Consider the following 22,245-nt stretch of genomic DNA (forward strand, 5'->3'; position numbering starts at 1 on the left):
ATTTTTTGTTGAAGTTCAGAACAGAACTGATGCAAAACTTTACAGTGGCAGCAAACTGTCAAAGTTCTCAGGCAATCAATCAAGTTAATTTAGTTCATTCAAGGCTGCAATTAAATCCATGCTTTCCGGTTCACATTCATGCACTTCTTGAAATACACTGTTTGAAATGGGGCTATTTTAGAAAGAAAGCCTGATAAACTTCAGCTAACACCTGAGACCTAGGTGCATTGATGAAGACATTGCTGAATGCCCAGGAATGTCAGTGGTCAAGTAAGACTTACTAAAATAAACAAACTTTTTGTATCAACTAGGCTAGAGTAATTTCCTTACACAAATTGCAGTTTCAGTATCTAGATCCCTGATTCTCCTCTACAGAGGTGTTATGGATCATCTTTATGCAGCCAAACATGCAGATAAGCCAAACTCTTACTGGTTTTCCTAAAGCTGCAGGTCAAAACTGAGAAACTCAACTGGGTAGTAGGAAGATAAATAGCCAGATGCAGAGTACATCTCCTGAACAGGTCAACATACATGCAGAGATAGCCTAAAAAAGCAAACAGTAAAACTCATTAGACTAAGGAGAGGCAGGGAGCCTGAAAACCAGCCTTCTGCAGAGAATATTCAGAAGTCAGCTTGAGAGTTTATCTCTTACCCAGACCTGCTGTGTAGGGTTGCTTTATGTTTTCAGGTTTTTCCATATGCTAAGGTACAGCAGCATAGGGTTGGCAGACCTATTAATTCAACTTTGATCCAAGTCAGGGGCTCCTCCTTCAATGCTCCTGCGTGCAGATATCTTACCCCTAACTGCACTTCTCCAGAACACTGGGAGCAGTAAGAGCAGCTAACTACTCCCACTCAGGATTGTTGTAGAAATGGATAGATCCACATTAATGAATTTAACAACCCATCTTTCTCTAAGGGAATAGCAGACCAGAAAAATCACTTTATTTATAAGACTATCTGAATCCTCTCAAATCACAATTATTTTTAAATCCTTCCCAATTGCCAAATCAAAGCTGTCATTAGAATACAGTAAAAACATTTAATTAGGGGAAGTCCTCTATGCCCAACTTTTCTGAGTCCAGAGCATTTGCACAAAGCTATTTGTAATAAGAGAAGGAAAAATTTGACAGAGAAATGCAGCACATAGTCCAAGATGTTCTAGAGAGAAAAAAAGAGACACTCACCAAGCATTTTTTTCCAATTAAAGACATAGAAAACTTAGCCATGGGAGAAGTGGCTGGTCACCTCTGACTAAGGTACATTTGATGCTTAGGGGCAGAAGAGACTGCACAGAGGTGAATCAAGTACAGAGCAAGCAACAAAGCCTATGTATTATATCTGTCAGAACTTGAAGCAGCAAAGGAGCAGGACAGCCTTCTGTCAGATTTTCACTTGATTTTTTAGAATTTGTCAGAACAAACACAAAGCATTGTATTTCCTGCGCATGATGCTGAAGCAAATACTGTTCAGACTGGTCTGATCTTTCAGTGAGTTGGAAGTTATTTAGTCCTTCTATTTGTTCTTTTGGTAGATTCAAGACAGCACTGCTATACTGATATATTCTTACAGCTGAAAATGCTGACATGGACCCCCTTTCAAAACCAGATCTCTACCTTAAACTGCTGGATTTGCAAAACGGTATTCCAACTGAGCATAATACATTGCATTGCCTCTTGCAGTCACCCTTCAATTTGACATGGTAGTAACAAACCACAGAGCAAGATAAAGGGAAAAAAAGCCCTAAGTTGGGTTTTTTTGAGATTTGCACTTCTGCATGTATGGCTGCCAACACAGAGTACACAGGTGTACAGTGCAGAAGACATTGGTGTCTATAGATTTCACAAAGCCCAAGACACATGCAGCAGCAAGCCATTACAAGCAGAGTAAGAAAATTAATTTTTAGGAACTTTCTGCTTCCCAGATTGTCATGGCTGGGTCAGAATACTATAAATTTCAGGTGCAGTTTACTGTTTCAAGCAAACCAAAAAATATTAATTCAATACTTGGGTTTTTTCAATACCAACTTCGGCTAAGAGGGTTTCCTCAACAGTTTTTGAAATGTAAGCATAGCAACAAAGAAAGTATGTCACCTCAGTATTACAGCAAAGAATAAGTTACAGTCCAGCTTCTGTAACAAAATCAGCACAATGGAGCTGCAGGCTGAAGGACTAAGACATCACTTATCAAAATGTTTTCTTGGCTTAGTGATAAAGCATTTTATGGTGTTGAATAAAAAACCTCTTCAAGCCTTCCATAGTCCCAACCATGGTCTTGGAGCTTCTTGACATTTTTAGTAATTCTAGTCTTTTCTGACTCCATTGTTCAAATTACCAGTATTTTGAGGCAGCTCACAAAATGAGCAGTCATGTCTAACAGTTCCTACAGCAGCTTCTGGTTGTCTAGGGGACTGTGAATAGTGAAGTGATAGAACATAATCATTTTACTGCTCTCTGCTTCCAGTATTTCACCAATGCAAACAAATTCACATGTCGAGGGTGCCTTAGTGGAAATTACAGATACTGCAACAAAAATCCAATTGCTCAAGCAGCACATTTTCAGTAACAGAAGAAGCCAGTTTTCTCAACTTCAGGCAAGCTCAGATCCTGATTTTTCACGGTAGGAGGATAACTGTAGCCACAGAACACAGAATATGGACAGACATTGGATTCAATATGTCTCAGCTAAAGCTTTCATTGTCTACCCAAAAAAAAACAAATTAAGTTAATCATTCACTTTTTCAAAAGCAGTTTTAATATTGAGTCCTTAATATTGAGATACACATAGGAACAAATGAAATAAACAGATGTTGGCAAAACAGTTATTGAGGCTTAAGCTTTCAATCTCATCTCACAGACCACAGACATTTTTTAACATTTGGATGTAACATACAGTAGTAACAAACAACACACTAGAGAAGCAACCCCTTCTTATGACTGCTGTGCAGTGTCTCCATTAATGACTCCTGTCAAAACTTAGAGGAACATACGAATACAATGAGTAATATAATCTAGTGATATCCCTAAAGGACAACTTTGCTGATTTTAAAAACAAAACACACATAAACCATACACCAAACCAAACATGTCACAATATTGCATGTTTTTATTGCTTAGACACTGAGTATTCTATTGTCTCTGCTGTGCTATAAACAAGTTTCTTTCAATCCTTCCAGCTTTCCAGGCCATTTTGCTTTCTTGAAGAACTGTCTTAGCAGCAATTAAATTTACCAAGTTACTGGGTGCTACTGGAAGGCATTTAAAGGACATTAAAGCATTTTAAAGACAACGCAATCATCAGGCACAGCCAGCATGGGCTCATGAAGAGAAAGCTGTAACTAATTTGGAATCCTTCTACAATAAGGTCACCCACTCAATGGATGAAGGAGAGATCATGGATTTAGTTTTTCAGTATTTTAGTAAAGCTTTTGATACTGCTTTTCACAGCATCCTTCTGGCCAAGTTGTTCAGTTGCAAGATAAGGAAGTTCAAAGTGTCCTGGATGCAGAACCAGTGGCAGCAGGGCTCAGAGGGCTGCAGGGAATGGGGCTGTGTCTGGCTGGAAATCAGTCTCCAGTGACATTCCCTAGGTCTCCATAACGGGGCCGGTGTGGCTCCGTATTTTTATCAAGGATTTGGATTGCAGGAGCTGGATGCACCACAAGTAAAGGTGCTGACAATACAGCACTGGGTGTGCTGTTGACTCTCTCAAGGGACATGAGGTCTTGCAAAGGCGTCTAGGTAAATCAGAGCATGACTGATCAGTGGCATAAAATTTAAAAAGAACAAATGGCAGATTCTGCACATGGAAAAGAGCAATACCAGGCACAAGCCCAAACTGGGAGAGGAGAGCAGCCCTGCAGAAAGGGATCTGATCAGCAGCAGGCTCAAGAAGAGCCAGCACTGTGCCCTTGTAGACAAGAGGGCAAAAACACACCCTGGGGGGCATCAAACACAGCAAAAACAGCCAATCCAAAGAGGTTATCTTCATTAAAGTGTCTACTTAATGATCTGTAAGAAAACCCTTGCTTTTAATACGTATGTACAAATCCCTCCTTCTCTATCACTTCTAACTAATAGGACTAGTAGGATTCTTTCCATGTAAAAAGATGTATTGGACCACCAAGTATTGTGTGGGTTTTACATTACCACTTTTTTTACTGGGAAACCTGATATTGCTTGAATTTGTCAGCAGTGGAACTGCCTTATTTCTTACAGTGGCTTTCAGAATCATTTGCTGACATTATGCAAGTCCTGTAGACTACAATAATCAGGAAGATATCAAGTTCTGGATTTTAACAGAGAAAAAAAAATTATACACAACCAAAACCCTCTTGTCCATCCAGAAAATTGCCTGAAAAGACATTTAGCATATAGATGAGCTTCTTTTTTTTTTTTTTTTACTCTCTGAGTATACTGTTCTGGAAAACTGAATTAAAAAAATAAAACCTATGCCATATTTATAGTCTTAGAGACATCATGAATGAAAAGCCACACCTCTGGGGAATGGAAGATACCAAGCATCCTGACACTTCATCCTAATTTCTCCTAATAATTTCCTAATTTCATCCTAATAATTTCTCTGGCAGTTCAGTTTTTGCACTGTAACAATGCACAATGGAATTCTGGGCTTTTTCCTTGCCACAGCTTTTCAACTGTACTGTACAGTTGAAAAGCTATGGCAAGGAAAAAGCCCAGAATTCCATTAGTTAGCCTAGAATTCTATGCTTTATTAGCCCATGATATATAAAACCAAATACATTTATTAAATGTTGTGACTAAGTGATTGATCAGATTGCAATGGCAGGTTTTTCCTGTACTAAGTCACTTCACCACAACTTGATTCCTAATCAGGAGAGGAAAAAAATGCTCTGATAAGGGCCTACAAAGGAGACTACTACAAATCAGTGGTATACAGACAGACAAGAACGGCTTGTGGTTGCAGAAAGTCATCAGTTTACAGCTGGATTCAAACTTAAAGGTCTTTTTCAACCAAACTGATTCTAGGATTCCACCTCAAGAACATAGGAAGGCATCCAATGGCAGAATAACTGTTCACCAATATGTTGCATGCAAAATTCCCCAATATCAATTTAACAACCCCACTGCCCCCACCAAAAAAAAAATACAATGAAAAATAAAACAAACAAGTTTTGACAGTATTCACACTCCAGAACAGTAAAATTCTGTCTCCTGAGAAGCCTTCCTCTAGGAAACAAACAAGCTGACAAAGAGAACTAGAAATTTGCAAGAATACAGCTCAGGCTGGACTATGAATACCATGGCACTTAATTCACTGTTTCAGGTATTCTTTCTGAACTCTTCTGTGGTTTCATTTTACTCTACACAAAATCCCAGCTGGCAGAGAAAGGAGTGTCTTTTCCCCCTTCTAGTCCATCACCTCACTCTTGCCTAATTACATGTTTCTCTCTACAGAGCTGATCAGATTCAGAGCTTTTTCATTCTTTCCTCCTTTAGTGCACTTCTGTGCCCTTGTCCATAGCTATTCATCAACCAGCAACAGCCAAAGGCAAAGAGGCTTAGCATGGCCAAGTACTCCTATTCCTTAGCCTGGCAATAGGATGAGAACTGGTCAGCATTCTTTCATCCACAGCTTGTATTTTTCAATAGGTTCCTCAAAACAAACACTAAAGCTTCAGAGATGTTAGAACAGCTAGGAAAAAGCATTCTGCAGGAGTCATGCCTTTAAAAACATCTTCAAAGGGTGTTTTTTCCCCCATTTAAGTTCAACAAACTGCTACACAAAGGTGAGGAGTTTGACTGCCCCAGTACTGCAGTGGAGGATCACACATTGATAGAAGTGAATATATCCTTTCACAGCTGCACAGGAAGGAAGCAGCACTAGATCACCTACCTATTGATAGCCACAGTGGCTGCAGCCATAATTGTGTCTTGTCAATATAAGGCCCAAACCTCTGCAATTTCAGGTTCTAAACCCCCAAGAAGTTGTAGATGATCCGGTGGTCTTATAACCACCAAGCCTGCCAGTGACTTTCTCTTCCTACCTCCCCACCAAACACTACCTTAAGAGTCAGCATTAGCTACTGGGCTCAGAAGGGTGGGTTTTATGCCCACAACTTCCCAAACACTTGAATGCTCCACCTAGAAATAGCCACAGGAACGTTACAAAGAGATGTGCTTGAAAGAGCAGCCTTCCATCAACCTAGAGACTTCAGCCTAGTTTGGAAGTTTCAGATGGGATAAAAACAAACTTAATTCAGTATTATTGGCTGCACTATGCAAATACCTGCTGTTCCCAAATACCCCTAGGAAAAAGCAAGCAATTAACTAGCTGCTTACTATTGCTCTTAATTTACATCAGTTAATTGCCCTGGATTATTCCTGGGTAGAGAGAGATTTCCTCTTTTCCAATAGTGTGACTACAGCAGCAGACACTCCTCTCTGGAGGTTTCTGGTAGAATCACTTAGCAAACAGACAAAAGGGAAAAAATAAACGAGAATGACAAGAGATCCAAGGAGTTGAAATTTTGGAGCTCTTTTCAAACAAACCCCATTGTAGTTCTCAGAACAGTGATTAAGCACAGATAACAGCTTTATTGTGCAAATTCAGGGAGGCCCTCTTGCTGCACAGAAAGGGAAAAAAAAAATAATAAATGAAGTCAGCCAAATAAGGTTGCTTGAGCTGCACCGAGCCAGGAAAGAGTCCAGGAGGTGACGCAGCCAGAGGAAGCTTTTAGTCAGTTTCCTTCATACCCTGGAGCAGAGCCAGAGCCAGCTCTGTGCAGGAAGAGGGGCTTCTCTGGAGCAGCCACTGATCTGCAGGGATCAGTGGCCAGGCCAGCAGCCCCAGGAGGGAGCTCTCCCCCGGCACACCCAGTGGCACAAGCAGTGCGTATTTGAATCCTTCAGTTTCAGTTCATCAGTCTTTCAAGCAGCTACTAGGCACTTAGTGAGCTTTCTGAGGAGAATTTCGCTTCAGAGTAGACATCATACATAAAACAACTGAAGCAAGTTTCCTCTAGAGGCAGACATGCCATTTCCTTTCAAAATAAAGGAGTCCATATTAAGACATCTTATGAACCATCCTCAAGAGAAAAGCAAGAATTGTAACTAAACTTCAGGGGTGACTAATCAAAGTAGAATCACCCCAAGGAAAGGGCTACAATGCCCTGAAGGTTTAAGAAAGATGCTCATTGTAAACGTTATGGTGACAGGATATCTGCAAGAAGCGAGTGATGGTGAACCCCTGAGAAGAGACACCCTGTTTCCCGTAGGATTCTTACAGCTGAAGCAGCAGACCTAAAGCTCTCCTTGGCCCCTTTTATTGGCTGCACATCACCAACCTGCTTCTTGCTCAGCTGCTTCGTGCAACAAATCAAGACTACAAAAAATTAAAGGACTCAACTAAGACGTTTCATCTTCTAAAACCTCATGTATGGTAAGCACTCTTAGAGGTAACACTGTCATCTTGAACTTTTGTAAACTGGATCAAGACTACCAATTCAGATCAGGCACTTGGAACAGCTCTTTCTCACAACAGTGTAAAACCACTAAAACTTATAGGTTTCACCCAGTCAGGCTCAGGGCTTGCCATAAGAAGAGACAGGAAGATTTCACAAGTATGCAAAAACAAAGTGAGTGTTTGTTCATCATCAATGGTGTATTTTAAAAATTCCTGTCTAACTTTAATATAGAAGGCCTAAAAGTACCAAACAGAAGCTTTTGCTCACTGGCAGGCTCAATTGCTTCATCTGATATGAAGTAAAACTTAGCTATTCTTGCAGAACCTAGCAACCAAGCTGTTAAATACAATACGAGCTAGGGTGTAAAGGCCTTTCCTGTTTTGCAAAGTCCCATGGTATACAGCTACAGATAATTCACTGCTTACCAGTTTCAGCAGTTTACCTGAATTTACAGTTTCCACTGTAAATGCAGAATGTTTTAGCTATTGTTTCATCTGAAGTACAAAGTAATCTGAAAGAAACACTTCTGTATAAAGGAAGGTCTTTGGGAGCATTCAAACACATCTCTTTACAGCAAGTCAGATATCTAATGGCATTAGAAGAAACATATAATGGATTAAGCTTGCCTAACAAGTTAGCACACATGTTAAGCTTGGATCAGTGTCACCAAGATTTCCAAGTACTGAGTGAGGAAAAGAAGAGATATGACCAATGGGTCAGTCATGAAATAAGACAGGAGGCATCTAGAATGCTTCTAGAGTTCCTTCATAGCACAATAGGATCAAGAGAGAAGTGCCCATCTATTAAGGTCACAGTTTTCATCAGTATGCCTTCCCCCTTCAAGATATCAAGCAAATTCCACAAGTGGAAAAAAAGAAAAAAAAGAAAAACTATCACACAAACAAGTGTAGCATTCTGCTCATAGTTGCCATCTTGTTGCAGCATTTGGTAGCAAGTAGCTACACACAAGAAACTAATTAACTAGAGGTTTCTCTTAATGGACACTTCAATCTCTCAGTTACTTTTCCTCTAACCAGAACCTTGAAGTTCCAAATAACAACAGGGAAAAAAAGCTTTCAAGCCCTGCTGGGAATTAGGGCCATCAATTCATACAGACGGGGTCCCTAAAGATCTTAATAACTACTTCTACATTTATCTTCAAACTAAGGTGTAATAAAGATTGGACTGGTACCTTTTCCCTTGTTACGTCCTAAAACTTTCTTTATTCACAAGACTAACGTGGATCAAAACCTTATCTCTACAATGAGTGAAGACTGTGTTACCTGAAACAGAACTGCCAAGTCCTCGGACAAGACTGTCGAGTGCACACCTCACATGTGATAAGCGCTCATGTTTCACCTTCAGTGGCCAATCCATTCACAAAGCCACAGAGTAAGCACATGCATAGGCAAAATAGTCAATGAATCCTGACACAGAAGCCTTGCACTCATCAGTCAGGGAGAGATCAGAGCCTACCCATGGCAAATAAACACACTGCTCACAACTGGAGGAGAGCCTTTTCAGAGCTTGACAACTCATTTTTAGCACTCAACTATTTCTACTCTCGGCAATGCAAAGCACAGGGGGAATTATATGCCCTTTCTGGTGTCTGCTTTAATTGCTCACACTTCATAAACTTTACAGAACACAAAATATTTAAACCAGAGATGTATCACTAAATAAAACAGTGAAGGTTTCCTGTTGAGAGCATGGCAGGATCAGCAGGCTGATGCATGATGGACTTTCTACACAGCCTACAAAGCCTCCAGCCACCAAACCCTTCCATTACATGTCACAACAGCAAATCATGTGCACTAGTTCAAAGGTTACCAGAGTTAATCTTGGATTCTTATTAATAGTGCCACACAGCCTAGTGTCACTCATAGCAAACCTCACAAAACAAAATGGAAATCTCCAGCTACATGTGCTAACATTTAGCCGAGCTTAAGGAGGTGTAGAGACCCAGAACTCAACAGGTTTTGCTGCTTAAGCCACGCAGCAGCATGTTTCTGTAAGCCTGGTGAGATGAATGATAAGAGCTACCAACCAAGTAGTTTTGACACAAATGCTTTTCCTGCCCAGCCAGAGCTGTTGCCTAGAACATTTCCTCCATCTGTCTTCTTCACAATGGATTTATTTTTGTGATGAAGCCCACATAAACCTGCATCTAACTGCCCAGGTTTCACTCACATTTGACTTTGATTTTTTTTCCTTGATTCAGAAAAGTCTCTTGCATTTTACTGTTTCATTAATTAAGCAGCTATTAACAAATCTTAAGCTAGCACACTAGTAGTCATGTATACTTCACATGAAGAACTGATTACACAGTTATGCCAGCATATCCTGTTCCTGCACACCAAAAATCAAGAAATAATGTTTCAAATATTATTTCAGTTGGGTCTGTAACTAGAGCAGATGGGGCAGAAAACCAAAGGCTGATACAGCAGCAGGCCTGCAGCTCTGTACTGCAACAGACACAGACACTGGAACAGCTTTCTGTAGAATCTTCAGTGTGCAATACAAAGCATTACACCAAACACTTACATTCCTCTATCTGCTCCGTTTTTTAAAAGCTCCAAAAGCAGAACTGCTCTGTCAAAACCAGAAAGCAACAGACTGAGAAGGTGAATCCAGCCTAGGGTGTGTCTGCGGAGGCTGCAATGATCACCTCGCACAGCCAGCGTTCAGATTCAGCCTGCTGCTGGGAACCCCGCCCCACAAGCCTCTCTTGGTTCGGGATTTCTTGGCCGATCCACACTAAAGAAAAAAAAAATCACTCATCACGACTGTCAACTCTCTAGCTAAAAGGTCTCAACTGCATTTTACACAGAAGTGCCCTAACTTGTGCTATCTCTGTTTATCTTGCTGAACTTGTTGCCTGTATTTTAGCTTTTTGAGCAAGTAAATCTTCACTAATCATCACTAATATTTGATGGAAGGCCTTTCTAAAGCTTAAGAAAACCTTAACCTGTTTTAACCTTGAAATGGTTGAAGTTTGATATCCTTTAAGCTGTTGATGTTTAAATAATAATAATAACCATCATCTACTATCCACGCTATCAGAGATGGCATTTAAGACATCAGGAAAAGTAGGTGTCAATCAAATAGGCATTCAATATCTAGAATTTAAAAATGAAGCTATTAAAAGAGAAGAAAATCACTGTGGATTTCATTTCAACTTCTATTTTCATAGTGGTGAGTTTTTGTTTGGATTTAATTTTTTCTCTCCTTTACGTAAACCACAGATTCTTAGCTTAAACATTAGATTTTCTTAGGCCATTTCAGATCGCTCCAGTACGGAAACATCCAGAGACTTCCAGCCTGCTCCTTCCTGTTTTATCAATGAAGGGCTGGGACCAATTCTTTTACTCCAACCAGGAGAAAATAAATGGAAAAACCCCATGCTTCTCATTAGTCACCGAACTCCTGCTGCGAGGAGAGTCAAGTACGGACTTGACTAGACTTTCTAAAGTACTAAAACCTCTTTAGCCAAGAAATACCTCGAGTCAAGCTGGGACAAGGTTCCCTGGCAACCCAAACCGACTAAGTGCAAGTTTTGAAAACCCCAACTTCTCCTCTCCAGGGCGCGCACGAGGCGGCCATAGCAGCCGCGGCTCCCACCAGGCTCTGGGAAGCCTCGCCCCGCTGCCCCCCCGGTGCGGCCGCACACGCGGGCGGGCGGCGCCGCCGCGCTCCGCCGGACATTTTAGGGCGGAGAGGCGGCCCCGCCGCGCCGAGACCCCGCGGTCCGGGCGCGGCCCCGGCCCGGCCCCTCGGGCGGGAGAACGGCGGCGGCCGGGCAGGGGAGCGCAAGATGGAGGGGCGGGAGGGAGGCTCCGCTCCGCAGATCTCCTCCGTGCCCCTCGCCGCTCCCTCTGGGGCGGCCGCCGCCGGCCGGGGCGCAGCCGAGCCCAGGCGGGAGGAGCCCCCAGGCCGCGCCCCCCCGGCCCCGCGCACCCGCCCGGACCCCGCGGCGGGGCCTCCGTTCTGCCCCGCGCCGGCGGCACCCACCGTTTTCGGCATCTTCCCGGCGGGCTGGGCACGGCCGTCGCTCCTCCTGCGCCGCTGGGGATCCGCACGGGCTCCGCGCTGCTTCTAACGGGACTCCGCGCCGCGCCTCTCGCCCGGCCAGGCCCCGCCCGGCCCCGCCCGGCCGCCTCCGTGCGGGGCTGGAGCCGCGGCGCCCCCGCCCCGGGAAGGCAGAGCCGGGCGGTCCCTGCCGAGCGGCCCGGGCGGGGCTGCGGGGGCTGCGGCTCACTCCCACCGCTGCAAGAGCCGAGGGCTTCCAGCGCCCATAAACTGGTGCCTAGACAGCCCCGGTCGCAGAAGTTTATGCGGGGATCATTGTCATTGGGACTTCTGGTCTTTGATAAAAGCATTATTTAAGAAAACAATGCTATTTTGTCGGCGATTGCACTGTTCAAAGCCAGACGGCGGCACTGACCTGTGAGCAGCCCCTCTGTCCCTCGTGCAGCCAGAGCTGTGTGCGCTCAGGTGCAGCTCAGCGTGCTCCTCAGCCCATGGTGTCCGCGGCCGGTCAGTGTGCTGTTCTGTACAAGGTTTTCACAGCCATCTGTTTGATTAAAAAGCACGCTTCCAGCTTGTACAGAAAATCACGCGATGAAAAGCCAGCGTCCATAAAAGAGGCAGAAGAGTCCTGCAACTTTATTCGAGTAAAGGGAAAGAGTCCACTGGAGCGTACACGTGCATCCCCGGAGTTTTTTCTCTCGAGGTCTTGGAGGGTGCATCTTCCTTTTGTCCTAAACTCCCGGTCGCACGTTGCCCTCTTCCTTTCCTCACTGGCTGAGGTACTAGGAGGGCAGAGCCTTCCGAACCGACTACCGCGTATTCTCCCCTTGAACCTGTCATTTTACCCCAAAGATCACAAACTCAAGTTCGTGCAGATCCACTTGACTGTTTCAGGAGCCAAGCTGTCTGGGATCTGCAACAAACCTGCTGCCCAAAGTTAGTAGAGACATTAAGACCCATTTCAAAGACTTTAACACCCGTACCTTCACTCACCGAATTGTTTGTAAAGACATTAGCACACATCTTCCCTCTCAAGATCCAGGTGCCCCAAAAGCCCAAGGAACTGTGACTCCCTGATGCTTGGCAAGTCAGGTCTGGTCTTCAAAGCTTGGCCAAGGCCATACACATAACCACACAATATAAATGAGCAATCAAATTCAAGGACGAAGAGAGTGGAGGACCAAAACTTCTGCCATCTCTGTTTTGCAGCCACTGATGGAGGGAATCAAGGCTCACCATTTTCATGGGGATTTAAAGAAGCCATCTCCTCTCATTTGAGACTTTGAACACAACTTTCATGCAGTAAACTAAGTCCTATTTTCTCACAGGAAATTAGAAGTAATTCTTTTTAACATTAACAATGTCCAGAAGAAGGAAATTAAATAAATGTAATGTCGTATTTTTAAAGAAAATAGGAATGTACATTTTTTTTTTCCCTTAATTTTGTGTCTTCTTGTCAAATCTGTTTAACATTTTTGTCTGGCAGGAGATGGAAACAGGGTCCAGGCGCTTTGTTTGCTTCAGCTGAATATGCAGGAACTAGAATCTCTATGCCGTGCTTACATAGGAAAAAAACCATGAGTATAATTGGATTGATGTAAACTGGTGTAACTTTTCTGCACATAAAGTCACGGGATGCCTAGAAGGCTGTTCTACAAAGTTTTCATTTTCTGTCTCCTTTTTACATTTTACATTTCTTCGACTAGGTCAAACAAGACTGGTCCATTAAAGAGTTTCACTTATTTCCTACAGAAATAGACAGAAGACATACAGAATAATGTATGATTAAATATGAAATAATGAAATATTAAATAAAAATGATTTTTTACCAGGTTTGGATCTAGAAATATTATGTGTGAGTTTTCTCCCTAAATTCAAAAGACTCTGTGGAGACTTCTTTTATGCTAGCAACATATATTATGGGGAGAGCCCAGTTCTGCTTCTGTTGAAACAGTTTGGAGAATTCCATTAATCTTTTTTGCAAAGGTGATAAAACTTTACATGATAAAAGTCTAGCTATTTCCTTGCCAAATTTAAGGGACCATAGTTTAACATCCAGGGACCTAAGATTTTCTTCATAGTGCTAATGACAGGAGTGCTAATGAGGCAAATGAATCCCCATGCCAGTGAAACCATCAGGTCCAAAGCAACTGTATTCCCACTTACAGTGTGCCAGGCATTGGCCATGTCCACAGAGAGTCATAAACACCACGTCAAAGAGTCTGAAGGGCTGAGACAAAGCTTCAGCATAACATACACTTGTTTCTGACCCTAGCCACTTCTCTTGTCCTTCTTCACAGTTATTCATGTCAACAGCCAAACAAAATACCATTCATGCCACTTTGAAAGACATGAGTATCCTGTGACAGGCACATGAGTCTTTACACTTCACTTCCTCTCTTGCTTCTTCTTTTCCCCTTCCCCTTCACTGGTGAGGTGGAGAACAAGACATCTGCAATTTGAACCTTGTGGTGCTTCAGCCACAGTTTATGATGAATTCCTGCAGTGGAGGTGCTGCACCAAGACCTGATCTTCCCCACAGACCTCACCTTTACCAGCAGCTGAGGAGTGATGGTGTCATCCAGCAGCCTTTTGCTGAGCCCTCCCTGCCTGGCCATGTGTGACAGCAAGCATATCGGTGGATTCCTTGAGAATTGCAGGCAGGAGTTACATCTCCCTCTGACTTCAGGATGAAATTCCAAGGGGTAAAAGTATCAGCTGATTACAAGTGCTCCTCACAGGAGGCTGGAGAAATGAGTAACATTACCCAGGGCCTCAAAAATGCTGTTACTTCCAGACTGCTCAGATCCCAAATAATATTAAAAAATTTCAGAATTAGATTAGACCAGGATGACATTAAGCATTCTCCTGGGAAGAGGTCTGGTGTTTCACTGGGGATTTATTGTCTTGGTTTTATTTTCATCAAACCTTTTGTAGTAGCTTCTTTAAAGCAAAAAGAACACATAAATTATTTGGTCTGACATACCAGAATTATTTGGCATGAGCACTAAACAAGGGGCTGTTTGATCAGCATATAAGTTTTTTGACTAATGAGGAGTAACTTGGGCTCCTTTTGCATGGCTTTGACAGAGGATAGAAGACAAAGGTGTTTCATGCTAGAGGTGTATTTCAGAGGGCTGAAATTTAGTTTGATTCACATAAATAAAGGAAGGCACAAAATGAAATTGTTACCATAGTATGAGAACTGTGCCTTCAACACGCAGTAGTCCTGGATTGACTCTATTTAAAATTAACCGGTCTGGTTCTCAGGTCTTCTTTGAATAGCAGCTAAACTTCTTTCTCCTGCTCTTATTGCTTTCCTTCTGCTCAGACATCAATGCCTATAGGTTCACAATGAGTTGCTGACAGTGATGTCTTGAATCTTTTTAGTGTTTAATTGTATTTAGGGGTAAAAAGCATCTTTCCTCCCAAACAAATACTATCATTCCATCCACACCTTTATGTTTTGAGAATCAGGGTAATCTTTTGCAGTGATTCTCAGGCTGGAAGGACAAGAGGGGTAAAGGGGAAAGCATACCACATTCAGGAAGGCAGGATTTGAAAAGGCCAGAATAATTCCATTCACATGCAGCTGCAGTGACAGGGCAGAAGCTGATGGGACCATTGGATTTTTGAACCCATTTACCTGATCCCCTTTCCACATCAAGAAAAGGAACTCATTACAGCATATGGTCCTGGCTCCTGGCTTGTCCATTTATCAGGGCAGAAATAGATGAAACTGCCTGGAAATCCCAGGGATTTGTGTCTGCCAGACTCTTTGTAAAGCCCTAGCTCCTCATTCCCTCCAGCATATAAATCCTGCACTGGCAGTGACAGCCCTGCAAGGAACATGGACAAGGCTTTACTAAGAACAATGACTCACTGTATGGCCCACACCACTCATCTCTTCCTGCATGTCTGGGGATGTACTGGGAATATGCTGTTTGTGCAGGGGAGACTAAGGAGGAGGGTTTCAAACCAGGCAAAAGGTGTGCAGTGAATGCAATGATCATATGAAAAAAAATGTAAGAACAACCCATCTCCTAGAATTGTCTCACCTTCATTTTTATTTTGTTTGTACCATATAGGAGAAAATGCTCATGCTTTCTACATCTTGTACTGCTTGCAGCAATGTGGGGAACAAAGGGAAATCTAATGGATATTCTGGGACTTTACTCCAAATATTAACAATCCAAATGGCAGATATCACTAGGAAGGACAATACAATTAATAGGAATATGTTTTGCCAGTCTGTGTGGAAGGTACTGATGTAGAAATGTTCTTAAATCTGTGCAGAATTGGAACAATGTGAGGTTTGGAGATACTGGCACCTTCTCCTTAGAGCAAGAAGGTGGAGTAATCCCACTGCTCTGTTCCACCTCAAACCAGTGAAGAAAATTATTACTGTGGGTGATGGGAAGAATCAAGGTAGGGCTTCCAGTTTTAGAAAAATTTATCTAATCTAGAAAGGAACTCCGCTGGTATTTTTTCTGATAGGTTTGGTGGTGTGATGTGTATTCAAAAGGAAACATGCTTACTCATGTGTATTTCTCAGAGGCCATTAAGCATTTACAGTAATCATGGTCAGCTAAAAACATACTGGAAGCAAAAGGTAAAAAACCTACATTACCCATTGCATTTTATCCCCTTGAGGCACATTAAGGAAATTTCCCTACATGACCATTCCACAGCCACTCGGGCAGTTACACTCCCAGCACCAGAGACTTTAATGCAGGGACCAAAGCCCCTTCTCAACAGAAAACCCCAGTGACCTGGAAGGGGCCCCACTTGACTCCCTACACACCCCACTCTCACAGTCAGACACATTTTCCTTACCAGGTTTCTCTTAGCAGAGTCTCAGGCCTCTGTTTCTTTTAAGTAATTTTATCACGATGCAGGAACAGAATCACAGTTTGTCCTGGTGCCTCCAGGGAGGGACCGTGAACAAAGGACTCCCTGCGCTTTTACATCCTCACAGTCTGTGCTGGCCATAGCCTGGGATCTTCTGAGTCATTGGCTCCTGCTGTGTCTCTGAGTGTCTGGTCACCTGGCTGGCACCACAGGTCCTCTTACCATTGTGCAAAGGGCTGGTGCCAGTTCATGACCTCCTGTCCCAGAGCTCAATCCTCAGCCTGCACTGGAGTCTGCACACTGAGCTACCTGCACCAAATGTATTTCTCAACAGGCAGTCCACAAAACCTGTGGGACATCCACCAGACCTGTCTTGACCAGCAAAACCTCACTGTAACCAATCATGATAAAAAAAACCCCAAATAAATCTCCAAAATCTAACAAAATATGAGGCTCCGCTCTTCATCCATCTTACTTTCTTAACAGGACAATTCAAACTTTGTAGACATAAAATCTAGCAATTTTTTTATTCAAGAGAGATCAGATCATCAAGAGTTTACATGCAGTACTAATAGGCTTTGCTGCAGAAAGGGAGGTGATTTGGAGTTTTCAGCCAAGATCTTCAGAGTTTCAGTGGCCCAAAGAAACAGGCTCCATGGGAGTTTTCTCCTCTCTTCCCCTTCTCTCCTGCTCTGCCTCCTCAGATGGCTGGTGTGGAGCCAAGATGATGGTACTGGTGTGATGACCATGTAGGGCCACTGCCTTTCTGACTCAGAGATTGGGAACTTGGAGGCTGTAACCAAGGACACCAGGCGTTTCCTTCCCTGCCTGCCAGAGAATGGGAGTGGCCAGTCCAACCTCCAGGGCTGAGGACCAGGCTCCAGATGGTTCTGATACAGGTGACCACTGCATAGGAGTCTGTATGGAAGGCATCCACTTACACTGGGGTTTTCTGAATGTACCAATATTAAATAATCAGGAGTAATTGTATATAGAGTCCTTCCTAGATTGTGAAAAGGACCAAAGAAGGACCAAACCAAGTGTCACTGAGCAAGAATCAGGAAAGATCCACTTCTGAGAGGGATTTTCAGGTCATGCAGTTTCACTATTTAAAATTAAACTCCTCCCAAAGGCACGTGGGTCACTAACACTCGCAATGAGCTGTAATAGCAGGAACCTCCAGCTGCAAACAAAACCCAGTTATGACAGAAGATAGTGGAGGTAGTAGTGTCCTCTAGACTAGAAACAGAGACTAGCAGATAGCTCTCCTTGGTACTACAAGCTGTGTCAGTGGGTGACTGGATGGTTTTATATTCCTTTTGACTAACAATGAAGGTCATATAATAAGATTGGCTATCTCAGAGGTGGCTGACAAAGTTGTCATCTTAAGGCTTCAGGCAACAGTGCAAATTCTGTATTTTATATTAATGGTTTATAAATAAATACCTCAACATATTATTTCAATTCTTAATTTAAGAGACTAGTTTCCTAAATTTTTTTTTGGAGCTGTCCATGTGAAGTGTTTATTCTTAAAGTCTTTTGTGGTGTTACAGTTTAAGTACTTCAGAGCACTGCTAGCATCAAGAGCCAGAGAAGCAGATAGCAGGACAAGAACAACAGCTGTTTTTCTTGTCCAGGCTCTATGATACATAAAGAGGGAAAAAATGCACAATAGTCTTATCCAAATCCCACCAGCTGCAGAGTTGTAGAACAGATGCAGATTAATTTGGAGTCTCATTCTCTATATCTTAATACTTTGTGTCATCAGGGACAGTAATGGTCTAAAATATGCCCCTCTACTTGGAAAGTGTCCATGTGCTCATGTTACACAGGTGTCAAGAACAGCTGGAAAGTCAGGGTCATGTATTTGACATTTTCACTCTGCACATATAGAAATAACCTGTACCAGTGTACAAATAGTTGTTAAAAAGTTTTCACACATCCCCATCATCACTACCCTCAGGTCTCCTGGGGATGATCAGCCTCTCAGCCACCAACTGCAGGAGCAAGTCACATTTACATTAGCTTTTTAACTCAGACCAGGAGTTTGGTTTTGAAGTTAATTTCCTAATTCAGTGCATTTTGTTTCCCATCACGGTGCAGTGTCATACCCAGTGAACTGAATTCCTTTTGGATATGCTCCAGGAGTGTATCTATCCTGCTCCAGCTGTTAGCAAGCATTCAGTTAATTGCAGCAAAACAGAGCAATTCCAAAATAATCTCACGGTGTAGAGCCTTTAGTGTTAATGTTAAATCATCAGCAGCAGCTCTTTTGTTTTCCATATCTGCTCTTATTACACCACATTACTTGTTAATGTAGGCATATTTACCTGTCAAAATGATCCAGACTTGCTTGTGTGTCTATAGAACCTGTTCAAATATTTTAGCAAGATTAGATTTTAAACAGGGTGACAGAAGTAAGTTAGGAAGCAAGGAGACATGCAGATTTACTGGCACCTCTGTGGGGACAGCAGCCTCCAAGGAGGATATTTGACAGTCTCAAATGCAGCCAGAATAGCACCTTCAGCCCCAGGCCATGCCTGGGAGACATGCCTGGCTGGGTTTAGCACCAAACTGCAGTTTTGGAGCTGGCTTCAGGATTCTCCTTCTCCCCTCTACAAAGTGCCCTAGATTCACCCATGCATTAATTCTGATTAACATCAAATTCCTCCTGGAACAGAGGAGTGCACTCCCCCAGAGGTTTAACCCTCAAGTCAGCCCCTACTCCCACTCAACTATCCCTGACCTTCTCTCTCACCTGACATTGTGATTTTAAAACCTTCTCTCCCCTCACACACAGAGTAACTGCTTATAATCTAACTTTCTTCTGCTACTCCAGGGCTCCAAGGCTGACTCTGTGCTCCAGGAATTCCAGCTCCTACAGAGCAGAATCAGAGCAGGGGTGGGGTTCTCAGTCTCAATGCTATTATTAAGTCAGTTCTCCCCACTGTACTGAAATTTGGTCAAGTGAATCAATGCATTGGAAAATAGGGCTCAGAAAGTCATAAAAGGGAAAAGAAAACTGGCCCATGTTTCCAGGTAGTGGCATGTAATGTGGAAGATGATCTCAGCACTAACCATTTCAGACAAATGACCATTTACCAGTTCTTTCCATTTAAGCCTCAGCTCCATTCATTTTTGCCTGTGACTTAGATCTATTTTTGGAAACCTTAAAAATATACGGGGAGTTGCCAGCCATTTTTATTCCAATGCGGGAACATTTTATACTGAAGGCATTATTTCTGGCTCTTGATCGAATATCAGGTTTTTTTCAAGGTGAACACCAAGCCCTGACCCATGGCAGTCATTTAGGTAAGAATTGCATCTGTTTCTGTGCTAGAGCATGAAGTGGACTCAAACCCAGGACTTCATTGTGCAGAAGCTGCCAAGAGCAGGAGTCTAATCTGGGACTGCTGATGCTGCCTCTCCCACTCAGCTGACACACTCACAAGTGAAGGGAATTCCCTCCCACCCTTTTAACATCACAGGGTGTGATATGCAGTCAGGGTTACATGACTGAGAGAGATGTGCATGCTTGGGCAAGCCTAACTCTACACACACTCTGCACCCAGCATTTTTCTTCCCTACAGTGAAACACGATGATGCACTACAAGGAACACCCCACCCAGACAGATGAAGGCATGAAAGATTAAATCATTTATTTTTTTTAGATTTTTGCTAAACACATGGTACCTCTGATAAAAAAGTGAAGAGAATTAAAGCATTTAGGATATTTGTACAAGCAGAGCGAGTGGGTAAGAGGAATTACAGGTAGATAGATAGATAGATAGATAGATCACAGATTGACAGATAGGCACATATATACACATATAGATACATGCTATGTTCTTGGCTGTTTTGTGTCACAGATCTTCCTTGTCTTCAGCAACAGACACAAAGAAGCAGGCACTCAGTCCCAATTATACCTGTTCTGTTTCAGGAGAATTCTTCTGTCCTCATAAGGAACACAGACTTCTACCTTTAAAACACAGCCATGACTTTTTTGCTTTGTCTTACAATTTTTTTCTCTCACTTAACCCATTTCTGTTTCTTCATTATTAAGAAAATCCCCTGAGTTAAAATAACAAGGATAAAAGCCTCTAATATTAAAATTAGTTTTTTAAGTCCAAACATATTTTGAGAAGATCAAGCCCAGGAGTTTTCCCTTTCCCCACCATACATATTCCCTGCATTTCCCTGATTATAGGACCTCAGAACAATGAGTTTGCTTGAGTTTGGAGCCGATTTGCTCTGGAGAGGTTTTCAGTCACACAGAGAAACTGGGACAGGCCCCGTCCTGGATTTGGCATTCAGATCCTTCCACTACCACCAAAGACAGTGGAGGTCAGAATTAGAAACTGAACTCACTTTGCCATAGAGCTCCAAGGTCTTCCACTGGTTGACTCTAGTATTTAATTGCCTGCAGTATGGTTGGCACTGTCAGAAAATATTAAGCTGGATAGTTAACTTTGCTTTAAAGACAGGACTAGGTGGTTTCTGGAAAGTCCATTCCTATTTTCTACTAACCCTGCTACTAAAATGTAAGCTCCATTTGTAGGAGCTGAATGCTTCCAGAAGAATAATAAGTATAGGAACAGGACGGTGTAAGGCAGACAGAATAGCAAGAATAGCAAGGTAGAGCATAGCACAAAAGCAAACTTGATCTTATCCTTGGTCTCAATGTCCTCAATGTTTACAATGATATTATTTATAGTAAAGATACATTAAAATATAATATAGTATAGTAAAGACATAATAAAAATATAATTTACAGTAAAGATTTCAGGCAATTCAGTAAATATTTCATTTCAGCAGCACAGAACAAGATCCATATTGAGCAACACATGGTCAGGCACCACCTGCACAGCCTGCCAAGGTAACAAGCCTTCTTGGAACAAAATGTAAACCCTGTATTGCCCCGCTACAACATAAAAAAAAGTACATCACCAGACCACACTCTATTTCATTATTCCACCTTCAGGCTGATGCCTTCTCTCTGAGAAAATGGATTGCTTTGAAAGAATGGCTCATTTATCTTAAGAGGAATTACTGCAAGTTGTTCTGTCTTGCCTCAATTTTTTCAGTCAGTTCTTAATCACTGGAATGCCAATAGTCTTAATTAACAATTGCAATGCACACTGAGGCCCAAAAGCAAAAAGTATTATGGCATTAGCTTCCCAGGATTCATTTGGTATGAGTATTCTGAGGGACTGACAGGGAATCAGCCTCATATCTTATTAGACAAACCACTGGGCCCTGAGAATATGTGGGGATCTTATGGTACAAAAGTGTTAAAAATACTGTTAAAAGCTCTGCTAAGGACTCTGCAGGAATCACAAGAAGAGATTTCATATGCCAGATCTTTGCCCAAACGCTTGCATGGAGAGAGCTGACCCACTCCCTTTGCCCCAGCACTGCTACTATCAGTAAATAAACAGGGGATATAAAGCATGATTCTCTGGACAAATAAAAGACACAAGGCAAGGAGAAGAAATCTGATGCTGATTTTTGCGGGGTTGGCTCAGAAGTGCTGAGTAGCTGCTTGTATTTCAGAATACAGGTGGTGTTACTTTAACTGCTAGAGCCCAGTCCACCTAAGCCTGATGGCTGGTACCAGTATTATACAAAGAGACAAGGAGATCTCAAAACAGTGCAATGCTTACATTGTACGAGCTCCATTCCTTGTGTAAAAGCCTTGAGCCTGACTTTTTGGTCTTTTTCATTCCAGACAGAAGATCCTGTACCTTAGATACATATAAAACATGTCGAAAAAACAGTGCCCACCTACTTTTCTGGGCTGCTGAGCAGCTGATCTCCCAAGGTATTCCTTGGCCTTGCATGACTTGGCCCACTTCTCCCGTGGGTGCAGACAAAACCAGTGACTTGAAGACATGTGCAGACTGCTGACATCTACTTAAAAC

General features: G+C 42.6%; 1 protein-coding gene across 1 annotated transcript in view; it reads right to left on the bottom strand.

Moving 5' to 3' along the window:
- The window catches only part of MSN (moesin), a 41,427-nt gene extending 29,831 nt beyond the window's left edge, over positions 1 to 11,596 (bottom strand). The window contains exon 1 of the mRNA XM_005526155.3: positions 11,456 to 11,596. Coding sequence (XP_005526212.1) covers positions 11,456 to 11,467 — 12 coding nt within the window. The 5' untranslated portion in view covers positions 11,468 to 11,596. The remainder of the gene's footprint in view (positions 1 to 11,455) is intronic.
- Positions 11,597 to 22,245: the final 10,649 nt, after the last annotated feature.

The sequence above is a fragment of the Pseudopodoces humilis genome, chromosome 15 (assembly GCF_049639895.1).
Source record: "Pseudopodoces humilis isolate 2021_Gansu_Grassland_sample_001 chromosome 15, ASM4963989v1, whole genome shotgun sequence".
Lineage (NCBI taxonomy): Eukaryota > Metazoa > Chordata > Aves > Passeriformes > Paridae > Pseudopodoces > Pseudopodoces humilis.